The 16970-nt window shown below is 36.9% G+C and overlaps 1 protein-coding gene and 1 pseudogene across 1 annotated transcript in view; both read right to left on the bottom strand.

Moving 5' to 3' along the window:
- Positions 1–8060, bottom strand: part of FAM185A (family with sequence similarity 185 member A) — a 65036-nt gene extending 56976 nt beyond the window's left edge. Inside the window, exons 1-3 of the mRNA XM_045828411.1 lie at positions 7392–8060; positions 5066–5175; positions 2995–3087 (exon numbers count right to left, since the gene is read on the bottom strand). Coding sequence (XP_045684367.1) covers positions 2995–3087; positions 5066–5175; positions 7392–7827 — 639 coding nt within the window. The 5' untranslated portion in view covers positions 7828–8060. The remainder of the gene's footprint in view (positions 1–2994; positions 3088–5065; positions 5176–7391) is intronic.
- Positions 8061–13315: 5255 nt separating this feature from the next.
- LOC123811866 lies at positions 13316–13816 on the bottom strand (annotated as a pseudogene).
- Between the last annotated feature and the right edge of the window lie 3154 nt (positions 13817–16970).

Genomic DNA, 16970 nt, shown 5'->3' with positions numbered 1-16970 from the left:
CACACAACAACGCACATCATAATTACATTAGCCAAGATTAAAGACAAAGAGAGAACCTTAGAAGTAGCAAGAGAAAAGGAGACACTTACCTACACAGGAGTTCCCATAAGACTATCAACTAATTTCTCAAAAGAAACCTTGCAGGCAAGAAGGGGCTGGAAAGAAGTATTCCAAGTCATGAAAGGCAAGGACCTACATCCAAGATTACTCTACCCAGCAAAGCTACCATTTAGAATGGAAGGGCAGATAAAGTGCTTCCCAGACAAGGTAAAGTTAAAGGAGTTTATCATCACCAAGCCCTTATTATATGAAATATTAAAGGAAGGGCCTTATCTAAGAAAAAGAAGATAAAAAATATGAATAAACAACAAACTCACAACTATCAACAACCAAACCCTAAAAACAAAAACAAACTAAGCAAACAACTAGAACAGGAACAGAACCACAGAAATTGAGTTCACATGGAGGGTCATAAGTGGGGAAGGGGAGTGGGGAGAATGGGGGAAAAGGGACAGGGAATGAGAAGTATAAATGTTAGGTACAAAATAGACAGGGGGAAGTTAAGAACAGTATAGGAAATGGAGAAACCAAAGAACTTATATGTATGACCCATGGACATGAACTAAGGTGGGGGAATGATGGTGGGGGGATGGGTACATGGCAAGAGGAATAAAGGGGAGAAAAAATGGGACAACTGTAATAGCATAATCAATAAAATATATTTTTCAAGAATAAAAACAAAAAATAAAGGTCAGAATTTGAAGGAGGTATAAATTGGTCCAATTTCCCTTTTGTACCTCCAAGAACACAGCAATGTGAGAAGAGAAAATAGATGCCATCTCAAAAGAGCTGCCACATAAGGCAAGGCAGTATCTTTCAATACTTTCCTAGTTTAATTTAAGATAAGTTTAAATGTGTGGGTTTAATCATCTCCCACAGGTTGATGACAGAAAATAAAAGTGACAACAGTAGAAACAATTAGTGTTATAATCTACCTTGTTTAATTATGCCAACAGTAATCTACCTGTAGGATATGCTCACAACTTTTCCTTGATAATTACCTGGGATACAGCTGAATATGGAATTTAACAAATTTATAACAAAAGATACTTGCAAACTGTGTAAGTGGAAAGTAACAGGTGACTTAGATCTTTCTGAAAGATTTAAAACATTATCAATTATGTTAAAAAAATTGTGACTATTTATACTTCAAAATCACACATTCATTTATTTTTTTTTTGTTTCCCTTGCCTGGAAAGATGTATGCAATAAAAAATTTCTATAAGCAATGTCAGAGATTTTGCTGCCTATGTTTTTTTCAAGGATTTTTATGGTTTGGGGTCTAACATTTAAGTCTTTGATCCATTTTGAATTTATTCTTCTGTGTCATGTGAAAAGGTGGTCTAGTTTCATTTTTCTACACGTAACATAAGCACCCCTATGTTCACTGCAGGGTAATTTACAATTGCCAAGACATAGAAGCAGCCCAAGTGTCCAACAGATGAGTAGATAAAACAACTATGGGACATTTACACAGTGGAATTCTAGTCAGCTGTAAAAAAGAAAATTTTACCCTTTGCAACATTATAGATAGACCCAGAGAATATTATGCTAAGTGAAATAAGCTAGTTAGAGAAAGACAAATACCATATGATTTCACTCATATGTGGAATCTAATGAACAAACTGACCTAACAAGCAAAACAGAGACAGGCTCCTAGGAGAGAAGATGACAGCTAGTCGGGGTGGGAAGGTTAGCAGGTGGAGGGATTGAGCAAAAAGGAAAAAGAACTCATGGATATGGACAACAGTGTGGTGTTTGCTGGGGGCAGGGGGGTTTAAGGGTCCAAATGGTAATGGGAAAAAATACAATAAAGATTAAATAAAAAAAGAAAATGTTGAATAAAAAAATTATACCTTTATTCTTAATACTATGCTAAATCACAAAAAAGCAACAAAAGCTAGTTAAAAAATACAAACTTTTAACGTTCATAGTTTTGATCTTCCTTTTCTTAAATAAGTCCTTTTAACATTTTATCCCTTTAGCTTTAGCTTGTCTGGGAAGCACTTTATCTGCCCATACATTCTAAATGATAGCTTTGCTGGATAGAGTAATCTAGGTTGTAGGTCCTTGAAAGTGAATCTAAAAAACACAATTTAAGCAAACAACCAGAATAGAAACAGAATCATAGATATGGAGATCATTTGGAGGATTATCAGCTGGGAGGAGGAAGAGGGAGATTAGGGAGAAAGGTGCAAGGATTAAGAAGCATAATTGGTAGGTACAAAATAGACAGGGGGATGTCAAGGATAATATAGGAAATGGAGAAGCCAAAGAACTTATATACATGGACCATGGATATGAACTAAGGGACGGGATTGCTAGAGGGAAGGGCAGTACTGGGCAGAGAGGGGTAAAGGGGCGGGGGGAATTGGAACAACTGTAATAGCATAATCAATAAAATACAATAAAAAAAATACAGTCTTATAACAACCCAAATCCCTATGGCTAATAATAGATTTTGGAGAACAGTAAATGCTATATAGTGGTGCCACCTTGTGGAAAATACTGAAGAAAGTTGAGTTTTGAAGCTCATCCTTCAATTGCCTAAAGGCTAAGTAAACAGGTCTTGGAAAAATACTCAAATAAACCTAACACATAAGAAAAATTTAATCCTAGTTATGGTGTATTAGTTAATGATCAGCTTTAATTCATGATCATAAATATCTCTCCAGAACTAGAATTAAATATTAAGTATTTAGAAATGTTATTGATTCCAAATAAGAAACTAAATAACTGTCAAAAGTATTACATCACAAACTAAAATTTAAGTTGTATAATATTTAATCACCTCAATATGAAATTTAAATTTACTAATAAACTAAAATGTAGTAAAAGGGAAAGTTATGCCACAAATTTTGTGGAACGTACCCACTGTATGAGCCAACTTGATATAAAACTGCAATTACTAAAAAATGAAAGTTTCAATCTTACACTTTTATCTGATGCATGAATATCTATATTTCCATAAACTGTTCCCAGACAGATCACTTTGCCTCCTTTTGTTTGGACATGTAATTTTTGACTCTGAAAGACAAATACAAAAATATACATAGAGAAAAAGAGAGAATAAATTTGATTTATACTAATAAAAAGATTTCTAACATTTATATATTTCTTTTTAAATAATAACAAAACAAAAAGAGTAATCAGGAATTAAATAGAAATGCATTATTTGGAATAATAACATCAACTCGAAAAGAATGTCAACTGCTGTTAAGGAGATTAAATAAGCCCCATGGACCCAAAGGGGGAAAAAAGAGCTACTTGGGTATTCCAGTAGCTTTGCTTTTCATGAAAAAGAACTTGGGAATCAAAGATCACACACTGGCAAACACAATGTAAATCGTGACGAGGATAACAACAATAATCACTGTTACTGTTCATTGTTATTAATGTTCATTGCAATATTTATCACTTATCTGACATTACTTTATATCAAAATATAGTATTTACTACTTTACATTAACTATCATTTAATCTTCATAATAATGCAGAGAAATGGGTACCATACTTTCCCAATTTTACAGAGGAAGAAATCTAAGATTCAGAAAAGTTAAATAACTTTTTATCAGCTGACATGGTTACAAAAACAACATAACCTAACAGAATCAAGCTCTGTATAATTTCAAAACCCACACTCTTATGGCTGGATTCATCTGAAGGATATATTCATACTTAGGATAACAGCCCCACTGACTGTTAAACTTTGTAGCATGACACCCCAGAAACTGAAACTAAGTAAAAATTCCTGTAAGCACAAATAAAACAGCAGTCACAAATTGTCTCCTCTACCAGGCAAAAAAAAGAAAGAGAAAGAGAGTGAATGTGTGTGTTTAATTTGATCTCACATTTGACAACTGTGGCATAAAACTACTACAGGGCCACAAAAATCCTTTGTTTTCAAAGTACTTGATAGGAGTATAGCTGAGCCCATGAAGAAACAGTATTTCCCAGTTTCTCTCACCTCTTACGTATTACTAAGTTCTTGCCAAAAGAATGGAAATGGAAATGCTACATGCAATTTCCAGACTTGTGTGTTTAGAAGAGTTGGTGTGCCTTCTTTGTGTTCTGCCCCTTCCATCAGATGAGTCCAGATACAATAAGACTCTAAGATGGTAGAGCCAGAAGATGAAAGGAACTTAGAATCACTGAATATAAATGAGCTACCCACACATCTGGACACAAATGAGAACTACAATTGCATATAAACCATTAGATGTTAGGTCTATTTTTTAGAGTAGCTAACTTTACCTTGTCTTACAGTTACATATGTCTTCAGTTCTGCCACAATTATAAAGATAAAAAGAATAAGTAAATAGCAGAGAAAGAAAAATAGCAAAAGTAAACTCACCAATATCATGACCAGCAATAGCAAAGAAGTGTCTAAAACATAGGGAGTAAAAATTCGAAAAAAAAATTTACTTTATGGTTGCTTTATTCAGGGGAAAAAAAGAAGAGAACCTCAGGTAAAATAGAATTTAAAAACTGAATTTGAAAAAAAATTTGTAAAAAAGGCATAATGAATCATTCTGAAGAAGTTTATCTGTATTATAGCATAATAAACTACTTCATGCCCATAGTGACATAATTCTGAAGTCAAATGGAATATAATATAATCTTTTTTTTTTTAAAGATTTTATTCATCCATTTTTAGGGAGGGAAGTGGGGAGGGGGGGAGAGAGAGAGAGAGAGAGAAAGAGAAACATCAACGTGCGGTTGCTGGGGGTTATGGCCTGCAACCCAGGAAAGTACCCTGGCTGGGAATCGAACCTGGGACACTTTAGTTCCCAGCCCGCGCTCAATCCACTGAGCTATGCCAGCCAGGGCGGAATATAATATAATCTTTATTAAGTAGACAAGTAATTGTTGATCACTTAGAAAAATTCAGTATTTGTAATAAATGATATTCAGAATAATAGCTTTAGTCTGATACTACAGTTCATAGTTTAAGGTTATTTTTCTAAAAAAGTAATGCTGAAACAAAAATTAGAAAACTACTTACCTTAACAGACTGTAAGATGCTAGTCCCCTGCTCAGTTTCAATTTTGCAATTATCACACTCAATATTTTGGACTTTTATATAGCCAGACCCTGATGACTTGATATTCAAATCTAGAAATGAAAAAAAAATACAAGTTAGTACTATGGCTAATGGGCTCCAAAGCATTTGTAATACCCCTAGAAATCAAGCTCCTCTGTTATGTTGATAATATTACAGAACCCTGGAGAGAGCACAGTTGTCAGCAGTCTCTCTCTAAAGGTAAGGGGTCTCCCCCATGGTAACAGAGCCAAGTGTAATGCCTTTTTCTGCCATTTTTAGAAATACAGCAGTTACTTCTGTTGGTCAATATCATCTAAAGAGAGAAAGCTAACACAAAGGAAACTAGAGGAGGTCAGAAACTCCAAATCTTAAAGGCACTCCTGGGAAAGATCATAGAGGTTTCTTTCTTACTGAGAAAACACACATCACAGAGTACTAGTAAGAATACAACAAATTAGTTAACAAGTCATTGTAGTAGACTGGGTAAGTCAGTTAGCCTGTTCTTTCTTATATTCATGAAGATTCAAAAATTTGTTCAAAAATATAAAAATAAAAAGATAATAAACACTGATATTTAATACCAAATTCAAATAAATATGACAATTTCCCTTAAACCAGACTAGCAAATATTATGTTGCCCCAAACACAAACTACTGGGGTATAACACCACAATTTCAATAGTTATGGCACAAAAATTAATTCCCATGTTTGTAAATATTGCAGTCTCTATAAAGGCTTAAAACAACAGCAATATTTTGGTTGGGATTAATCTAAAATATATAAAAAGATAACTTTATCTCACACTTCTATGGATGCAAATATAACTGCAAAAATTTTTACCCAGTTGTGTTACAACATAAGCCTTGAGCTAAGGCAGCATTGATGGACGTGGAAAGAAGGAAACATTTTAAATACACTCTGCCCTCACTAGGCAGATATAGAAATTAAGGCTAGACACTGAATGGCAGTAATGCTACTCTCACCCATTCATTAATACAGGTCTAGATAAACTGGAGGAACAAGTATGAAGAAAACTGATTTATGTTGATTTAAGGAGCTTATGGAATAGACACATGGAAATAGTCTAATGGAGTTTGGGCTCTAAAGAGAAATCAACAAAAATGAAGTTTGGGATCACCAACATAGGTAATTTCATTTTTATCTTATTGCCATAAAATTTTGTGTATCTCTATTTAAATAAGCAAGTCTATTTTGTATTACAATAATATATTGGAAATCATCCTCTTCACCCCTGCCTGTTACATTTTGAGGTCAAGGGTCTCATTCATCTAAGTTGGTTAGAAGTTGAGAACCAATAAAGCATACTGGTTCAGCAGACTCCAGTCAGTTCAAATCCCAGTTCCACCACTTTTTATCTGAGAGTGAACAGGTATATTTCTTGATCTAACCTCACCAGAATATTAATTTCATGATGACATAGATTTTCTTTTCTATTTACCCACCCACAATAAATACATACGTAGTTCATGAAACTTGCTGTATCTCAATGTCCTTACCTGAAATAATGACAAAATTATCTACCTTATAAATGCAACTGTAAAAATTAGAAAAGGTTACTTTGTAAGTGTCAGTTGCTGGTATGATCATCAGTAGTATCATCCTTCAGTCTCAGGAAGAACTTGGGGAGACTTTCCTAGGAAAGTGTTGGTTTGCATTTGAGAAATGACATCCAACCCAACCACCTAGGAAACATATCTTGTAGGCATTATCAATCGCAGTTTCCCAGGCAGTCTTACTCTGTGTTTTTCTTCAAAACGTGGTACACGTGTAAATTTACTTAGGCCAAATGAATGGACACATATAAGTAAGAAACTGGGTGCTTACTTGAAATCGAACACTTGGCCCAGATTAGAAATGGAACATCCAACAGACTGGGCAGTTTGGGGACAAACTCCAGGCTGTAAGCAAGGGGAAATGTGGATGGACTGCCATTCTAGTGAAGGGATTATCAAAAAAAGTCAAGCCTGAAAAATAAATCACTTTTCTATTGACAAGATGCAGTGACATAAATAAGAACAAAGTGCCAAAGGAGAACATAAATGTTATTTGAGGTATATTATTCCAAATCATGTTTCCATTCGATTTGTAAAATTTCTGTGACTGGGAAATGAGTTTGTAACTACAACTGAGAAACTCAAAGCAGAACAGAAAAAAAGCGGCAGCTTTGAAGGCAAAAACTGTAAATTAGAAAGTTAGATCCAAAGGGATCATCTGAAACTGCACGTCGGCCTGGGACCCAAACCCATTTTAACTTCACTTCACTTGCCAAACTTCAGGGGCGCCTGCACCTCCACGGACGCCTGGGGGTCAAGGGTGTCAGTCTCAATGGCCACCTCCTGCAGCGCCTCGTCGTACTTCACCTGCAGGCCGGCCAGGGCCTGCGCCCCGCCCTCCGCTCCGCTCACCGCCACTAGCACTCGGTCGGCATCCGGGTAGGTGAGTGGATCCAGTGGCCTCACTGCCAGGTGGCACGGAAGCCGCGCCCGCAGCCGTCCAAATGGGCTCACCGGCAGCGCCCACTCCCTCAGAGTCTCGCCCGCGGGGCCCGGCGGAGAGTCCTGGGGCTCGGACCCGAGAGGGCGCTTGCCCCCACCTGAGCCATAGGGTCGGGCTTGACCAGCCCCACACGCCCTGGGCCCCACGGCCTCACCGGCCCACACTCGCAGGTGACCGAGCCCCCAGCCCGAGCGGGAGGCGAACATGACGCGCCCCTCTGGCCAGCAGCAGATCACCTGACAGACCACTCGGCACTGCTCCGGCTCAAGTCAAAAGGGCGATGTTTGCGAGGGGTTGCTGAAGTAGAATAAGACTGCTCACTGTGTTCGGGGCAGTTTACCCCTCAATCGGTACACGTTTCATTCAACAGCTAGTGTTAATTTCAAAGCTCTAAGTGTCCAACCTGATCCAGACTTCTAGTCTTACCACCTTCCCTTTCGCAAGGGCAGACGGGATAGCTAGTTCTAAAGATAGCCCTACTGCAAAGGGTTCCGGGCTGCTCATAAACTACATATCCCAGGAAGCAATGCGCAGGGTGCAAGAGTAGGAGCTGGTTTTAGATTGTGCTAGAAAGGCGCGCGTCCTTCTCCTCATTAGTCATTGAAAGGGCGGAAAGAAAAATCTACACGTGAATTCAGCTGGCCAATGGAAAGCGTGGAAGGGGCAAGGTGGGCAAGGCTGTGTAGTTCCCTTGGATACCGAGGACGCTACTTCATTGGGGAGGGTGGAGCTGTTGAGTGAGACGCTGGAGGCGGTAACCCACAGAGAAAACACAGGACCTTAAGTGAGGATCAGTACCAAGGGAAGGAGTAAGAAACTGCGGTTTTAAAGGTGAGAGGTGAGAAATAGATGCAAACTAGGAGTGCCTTCAGTGGGTGGTTAGGTCCAAACTTTAGTAAGTTCTCCAAGGCATGGAGAATCCCTTGGCAAGAGGATAAAAAGCTAGATTGGTACTGTGTGGAAACTTCCTCTTTAACAGACTACATTGGAATAGAGTTAGAGTCCTGCCTCCTTCTGATACTAAACGATCTTAAGCCAGTCATTGGACGTCCCTGTGTTTTAATTGCTCGCTCTTAAAAGGAGGTCAATAATACCTTCCTTGACTTGCCTCAAAGGTTTTTGCAAGGATCAAATGAGGTAATGGATGTGAACCCAGAGCACAGGCCACGGAACTGCAATATAAAAAGTACTGTATTTTTATTTTAGGGATAACATTGATTCTAAGTTACCGAGAAAAATCTGAACGATCAGGACTTGTGTTGGCAGTAGCATCGTTCTCTTTGTTGACAAACGATCCTTGGTTTTAGGACTAAAATAAGGTACAAAAAAAAGAGTCATCATAGTACAATGAGGAGAACATGGGACTGATGATTTTCCTGGCTCTGCCACTGGTTTATCTGTGTCACCTGGACCTATTTCTTTCTTTTTTAAAAGATTTTATTTACTTACTTTTAGAGAGAGGGGAAGGGAGGGAGGGAGAGAAACATCAATATTTCAATGTTTGGTTGCCTCTCGCGCTTCCCCTACTGGGTACCTGCCCCGAAACCCAGGCATTGCCGTGTCGGAGAATTGAACCAGCGACCCTTTTTGGTTCACAGGCCTGCACTCAATCCACTGAGCCACACCAGCCAGGGCTGGACCTATTTCTTCAAACTTAAGATGAAGGGAGGTTGTACTGAATGACTCTATAAGGTCTCTTTTACCTTTTATTATTCTGTGGGTAATTTTAAAAAATGAGGCCCTGGCTGGCGTAGCTCAGTGGATTGAGCGCGGGCTGTGAACCAAAGGATCGCAGGTTCGATTTCCAGTCAGGACACATTCCTGGGTTGCACGCCACAGCCCCCAGCAACCGCATATTGATGTTTCTCTCTCTCTCTCCTTCTCCCTCCCTTCCCTCTCTAAAAATAAATAAATAAAATCTTTAAAAAAATAAAGTCATCTCACATAAAAAATGAAAAAGGAAATATTTTTCCTTCTTTGCTGCTTATATTTCCCATTTGGCACAACCTCCTCCTCCTACAAATTATTCTCTACGTTCTCATCAAATACACAGTGCAAACAATGACATTTAATAAAATGCAAGTGCAGAAACTGGATCCCTTAAAGACTGAGCTCTTGCTAAATGCAATAACCAGAATACCTGGGAGCTATAGTGATAGAGACAAACTAGAGTCCTAATGAGGTGGGCTAAATTCCTTATAGGCACAAGTCACAGAGTTCTTTGCTACCCATTACCTTTTTTAAAATTTAGTGTTTTAAGTTATTCTTTCCTCCTTTCTGCCATAGTCTTTCCTCCCTCCTTATTCTTACTCCTAATGAAGGCTCACAATAGGTGTTACCTTTTAGGTTCACCAAGTTCTGTTCTTGGCTTTTGTTTCATTTGCTCATAATTATTCAGACTGATCTTCAAACTGTCTTTTTAATGAAAATCCATGGGAATAACTTTGGAAAACAATTTGAAAAAGGCGTTGGTTTAAGCAAGTTGAGAATGCACTCAGATTTGTTGTACACATACCAAATATTTTTAGATAAATAGAAATTTCTAATAGATATTTTTGTTTCTATGGTAATTTCTTTTCTAAAACAAACCAAGTAAATGGAATTTGCAACTGACCTGTAGTTGTCTGTATGACCAAATGATTGTTTTATTATTTTGAAGTAAATACAATAAAACTAAAGATAATTGGCTGAAAAATTACTTTTCTGATCATATGAGTTTGAAAATGGAGAAAACTATTGATAATTAGGTTTAAGATATTAAAAAGTTACTGATATTTTAGAAAGTTTAATGATTTATGTATCAAATCTGTCCACATGTCAATAATGACTAATAAATATACTACTTTCCATCCGTATGACATTTTTCAGAGCATGTTTACACATATCATCACAAAACACTGTGTTTAGCATGACAAGCATTATTGTCCTCACATTATAGATGAGGAAACAAATTCAGAAAATTTAAGATTAAACAGTTAAAAGGTCTGGCCCTCTTCCCACTCTACCAAAAGGTCCTATCTTCCTGACACCTTTGAAGAAAAAATTATTCATCAAATGAATGGAGAATCATATATAAGTTTTCCCCCTTATTTCAAGTGTACTTGTAAGATATTTTTACATCTTCACTTTTTAAAAAGCCATTCCTGTGGTCATGAACATATAGAGTTGATGGAAGTGTCAGTTATTACAAACTTTCCAGTGACCAGTTTACCAATATGCATAAAGTGCCTTAAAAATATGTGTATCCATGACTTGGAAATTATACTCTTTTTTCTTTTTTTTAAATATATTTTATTGATTATGCTATTACAGTTGTCCCATTTTCCCCCCTTCATTCCCCTCCACCCTGTACACCCTCTCCCACCCATATCCCCCCATTAGTCATGTCCATGTGTCATACTTATAAGTTCTTTAGCTTCTACATTTCCCATACTATTCTTACCCTCCCCCTATCTATTTTCAACCTACATTCTATGCTACTTATTCTCTGTACCTTTTCCCCCTCTCTCCTCCTCCCACTCCCCTGTTGCTAACCCTCCATGTGATTTCATTTCTGTGGTTCTGTTTCTGTTCTAGTTGTTTGCTTAGTTTCTTTTGGTTTTGCATTAGGTATGGTTGTTAATAATTGTGAGTTTGCTGTCCTTTCACTATACATGTTTTTTCTTGATCTTCTTTTCTTAGATAAGTCCCTTTAACATTTCATAAAATAAGGGCTTGGTGATGATGAACTCCTTTAACTTGACCTTATCTGAGAAGCACTTTATCTGCCCTTCCATTCTAAATGAAAGCTTTGCTGGATAGAGCAATCTGGGATGTAGGTCCTTGTCTTTTATGACTTGGAATATTTCTTTGCAGCCCCTTCTTGCCTGTAAGGTCTCTTTTGAGAAATCAGCTGACAGTCTGATGGGAACTCCTTTGTAAGTTACTGTCCCCTTATCTCTTGCTGCTTCTAGGATTCTCTCCTTCATTTTTACCTTGGCTAATGTAATTATGATGTGCCTTGGTGTGTTTCTTCTTGGGTCCAACTTCTTTGGGATTCTCTGAGCTTCCTGGACTTCCTAGAAGTCTATTTCCTTTGCCAGAATGGGGAAGTTCTCCTTTATTATTTGTTCAAATACATGTTCAATCTGTTGCTATTCCTCTTCCCTTTCTGGCACCCCTATAATTCGGATGTTGGAACATTTAAAGATATCCTGGAGGTTCCTAAGCTTCTTGTTTTTTTGAATTCTTATTTCTTCATTCTTTCCTGTTGGGTTGTTTTTTTCTTCCTTCTGGTCCACTCTATTGTTTTGAGTCCCAGTTTCCTTCCCTTCATTATTGGCTCTCTGTGCATCTTCCTTCATCTCTTTTATGGTAACCTGCATTTTTTCATGTAATTTGCGCCCAAAATCAACCAATTCCATGAGCTTCCTGATAACCAGTGTTTTGAACTGTGCATCTGATAGATTGGCTATTTCTTGGTCGCTCAAAAGGATGAGTCCTGAGGGATTGATCTGTTCTTCTGTTGGAGACATGTCTCTCTCTCTCTCTCTCTCTCTCTCTTTGTGGTCTGGTCGCTCCTGTTATGGTGAGGGGTGGAGCCTTAGGTCTTCACCAGGGCTGAGCACCCCAGTCACTAGATTGTGACGTTGTATGTGGGGGCGGGGGCGGGGGGCGGGGGAACAATGGCAGTAGCTCCGCTCACCTAGGGCCTCAGTACCCATTCTGGGATCCTGGGTTGCGTGCTCTGCCCTGGGCTACAATGCCGCCTCACTGGGTCCACCAGCCGCTGCTTGGGTACTCAGGGTCCACCTGCTGCAGTCTTGCATGTCCCGGAAGGCTTCTGTGCTCCCGGTTGCTTATGCGCCCAGTTCTCCCCATCTCTGCGTGCCACGACCTGTGCCAGCTCCTCCTCTCTGTGCCTCCTACCAGTCTGGATGAATGGGTCTACTTCAACTTCTTGGCTGTCCAACTACCATTCAGATAAATTCTCTATCAGTTCTGGGTGGTATTCTGCCTCTAAATTGTTGTTGCTCTAATCTTGGTTGTGCGTGGAGGTACGGTGCGTCCACCTATGCCTCCATCTTGCTGGAAGTCGAAATTATACTTTTTAGAATTTAATGTGAGCATAAATTAGGTATATTAAAAAAACTTATGTTCAAGGAATTTTGTTTTACAGGGTTACTTATGATACTAAAGAACTGAAGCAACTTCAATATTAAAAATAGGAGGGTGTTACATAAATTAGTATACATCTGGAATATTATGCAACAATTTAAAGTTATATTTTGAAGACTATTCAAAGATACAGGAATTTTCCCATAATATTTTAAAGGGAAATACAGTTCTTCTGTGTGTGTCACCTTTACTACTACCACACTCATTACTACCACATTCACAACACTTCACTTCTGACACTTCTGGTTACCTAATGTGTGGGGCTTCTGCCTATAACAAGCAATTCTCTGCAACATCAGCTGGGTGTCCTGCAATTTAACTCAACTATGACACTCTCTACCTAGAGATAATGTCAGATCCCACAGGTTAAGGGCTCAGTCCCCCAAGATTGCTTGCACTTACTTCAGATGCCGACCACAAATAGTAGGTCCTCTGGTTACCTATAATGTCTATCTTATTTGGCTACAGATTGGAGAATCCCATGATCCCCTCCTCAGGTTTTTTTTTTTTAATCAGTATGGAAGTCTTTTTCATTTATCATGCCATGAATTCTTACAGAATGTGTTCCAACAGCTCAGGCTCCTTTCCATTCATTCTCACAAAGTGTGCTTCTCTGGCTGGAGCAGTCTGACGCTTCAGCTGAACCCAGGTACTGTTCTCTTTGGCTTCCTTCTTTTTCTGATCATTTTCCATCACACGTTTCAAGAAGCTATCTCAACTCTTCGAGTCCTTAATATGCTTAATTTGTACATAAATTCTCTTGGCAAGAATCCTGCCCTTAACTTGTTTGTTTACAATAATGCCCACCACATGCTGGGTGACATTGTAGATTCTTCTAGTTTTGCCATGGTAACATTTGTGGGGCATTCCTTTCTGAACAGCACCCATTCCCTTGATATCTACAATATCACCTTTCTTGTAGATTCGCATGTATGTTGCCAAAGGAACAAGTCGATGTTTTCTAAAAGGCCTAGAGAACATGTAATGGATACCTCTCCTCTTTCCCTTTGTGTTAGTCATTTTGGCAAATTACTGGAAGATGGCAGTTCCGGCCAAAAAGAAGCCCTCCTCAAGTTTGATTAATTTGCTAGAATGGCTCACAGAACTCAGGGAAACATTTAACTTACACTTACCAGTTTATCAGAGGATATAATAAAGGATACAGATAAACAACCAAATGAAGGAATATGTAATGCTAGGTCTGGGAGCAGGAGCTTCTTCTATCCCTGTGAAGATGGGGTGTGTTACTCTCTTGGTGTTCATTGGTGTGCAATATAGCTACACCAAGAGGGTGACATACCCCATCTACACAGGGATAGAAGAATCTCCTGCTTTCCGTAATATTAGGCAAAAAGGAAGGCTAAATTGAACGCCAAATTGTATGTCTAGTATGGTCCCAATTCTGTAATCATGATAATAGTAATTTTAACATAAAATTATATTTAAAAATATATTCCATAGAAACAATCACAGAGGAAAATACATGACTTGATAACAATGGTTATGTCTAAGAAATGAGATAATGAATTACTTCTTCATTTTTGTATGTTTTCAATAATAAACATTTTATATTCATAATTTAAAATACTTAAAGCACTTCTTAGCATATTTTGCTTCCTAAGAGGTACTCAAATAATGAAACAGGAGGATTTCTTAGCATCTATATGTAAATACTCATGAATATTTTACTTTAATAATTTATATTCAATAAATGGACAGCAGAGGGCATGAGAGAGTTTTCAGAAAACTAACTTAAAGGATTATGGAATTCAGCTTAAGTGAAAGAAGCTCTTACAACTTCTTATGAAATCTTAATAAACTTAATAATCTAAACTACTAAGAGTACTAGGAAGTATTTAATGAATAGGTAGGTAGTCCCATTTGACATTTATGTGTTTGTTTCCATGCAATATGATAAACAGGAAAAAGTATGTTATTTAGTCAAATCTTTCCACTTTAAATACCTTGAGATGTTACCTAGGTTACAAACATCTCAAGAAGATTCTTGAGTTACAGGGATGTGAGTGGTTTATACATTAAAGCTATATGTATTTGTGTGTGCATGTGTGTGTTTTAGGTAGTAGTTATTGCAACCACAGAGTTTACTTACAGAAAAAATTTCAAAGCTTATTTTAGACTACAGTTCTTATAGTGTTAATGCTTCATTTTATTTCTACAAGTTAGCAATAGCGTTTAAACCATTCACACAGTAGTAGCATTGATGTGTCCTTTGAGTAGAAATCACATTTACATTCTATATATTTTGAGTCTATGTTGTTACTTATATATGGATTTAATATTATTATTGCTTCCTGATAACTCTTTTGTCATTAAATAATGACCCTCTTTCTCTCGAGTATTGTGTTCTGTCTTGATGTATATTATTACCTAATATTAAATAATACTTTCATTCTTTCATTTCAAACTTGTGACATTATATTTGGGACTTGCCCCTTATAAACAGAATGCAACTCGATATTTTAAATCCAATTTGAGAATCTGCCTCAATGAATAAATGTAATCTATTTACATTTTTTAAAATTACTTTTACATTTATACTTATTCTTACCATCTTGTTTTGTTCTACTAATTTTCCTTTTTGTTGTTTATTTTTTTTCTCCATTCACATCTTCTTTTTGTCTGTTTTTCTTTACTCAGCATTTTCCTCTATAGTAATTTGGAAGGCTATTTTCTTTTATTCTAATCATTATCCTTAAAATTATAGCATATTCACTTGACTTAGCAGAAGTATAATCAATCAATATATTCATTCTTTCAAACAACAGAATTTTTTAACATCCATCTTTTCCCTTCCACTTTCCATGTAATTTATTGTGTTGTGTATTTTAGTTCCACCTTGTTTTTGAAGCCACTCAAGTAGTTATTTTTATTGGTGTCACTATTTTTATTCAGTCTTTTTTAAAGATTAACAATGTTTACCTATCACCACTTTCCTCTAGATTCAATTTTATTTTTTACTGAAGTATATCCATTATGTATATTCAACGAGTCTTTGAGTAATTCATTCAGACTTGGTCTGAAAATGTCTCTATTTTACCTTCACTTTTAAATAATAATTAAGCTGACATTTACTGTCTCTCAATACTTGCAAGTACAGTTTTTGCTAATGAGAAGTCTTTTATTTAATTTAGTTCCTTTGTAGAGAATCTGTTTTTTCTCTTTGGTTATTCTGGGATTTTTTTTTTAGTTTGATAGTCTGCAGTTTTAATGAACACTTTGTGTAGAATTAGTTCTTCTTGTTTGCTTTGTTTTGTTTTAAAGTTAAATATATTGGGGTTTAATTTACATATAGTAAAATTCACCCTTTTTAGGTGTACAGCTCTGTGAATTATAGGAAATGTATACAAACATATAACCACCATGACAATCAAAATGTAGAACTTTTCCATCATTTCCAAAGTTCCATTATGCCTTCTGTAGTCAGTCCTTCTCTTCCAAAACCCAGAGCCTTGGCAACCACTGACCTATTATCTGTCCTTACACTTTTGCGTTTTCTAAAAACCCATATAAATGTAATCATATGGTACATAGCCGTTTGACTTAGTATAATGTATCTGAGATTCATCCATGTGGCTGTATGTATCAGTAGTTTGTTCCTTTTCATATCTGAATTGAATTTCATTTTAATAATGTACCATAATTTGTTTATACCTCCACAAGTTGATATTTGGGTTGTTTCCAGTTTTTGGTGAATATGAGTAAAGCCAATATAAACATTTGTGTACAGTTTTGAATGGATATATGCTTTCATTTACCTTGAAAAAAATACATATGAGCAGGATGGCTGGGTCATTTCATAAATGTTCATAAGAAATAACTAAACTACTTCCTAAGAAGCTATTTGCATTCCCACTAGCAATATGGGAGGGTTCCAGTTACTCCATATCCTCACAAACACTTGGTTTTGTCATGTGTTTTAAAACCACTCTAGTAGATGTGTAGTTGTATGTCACTGTGATTTTGATTTGCATTTCCTCAATTACTTTGAAGTGAGCATATTTTCACATTCTTATTTGACATTTATATATCTTCTTTGGTGAAGTATCTGTTCACAGCTTTTGTACATTTTTCTATTGGTCTCTTTGATTTCTTATTATTGCGTTATGAGATTTTTATATATATTCTTAATACCAGTCTTTTGTCCCATACATTATTTCCACATATTTTCTTC

Source organism: Phyllostomus hastatus, unplaced genomic scaffold (genome assembly GCF_019186645.2).
Source record: "Phyllostomus hastatus isolate PE091 unplaced genomic scaffold, TTU_PhHast_1.1 phas_scaffold_78, whole genome shotgun sequence".
Taxonomy (NCBI): Eukaryota; Metazoa; Chordata; class Mammalia; order Chiroptera; family Phyllostomidae; genus Phyllostomus; species Phyllostomus hastatus.
This window is presented reverse-complemented; position numbering and strand designations above follow the sequence as displayed.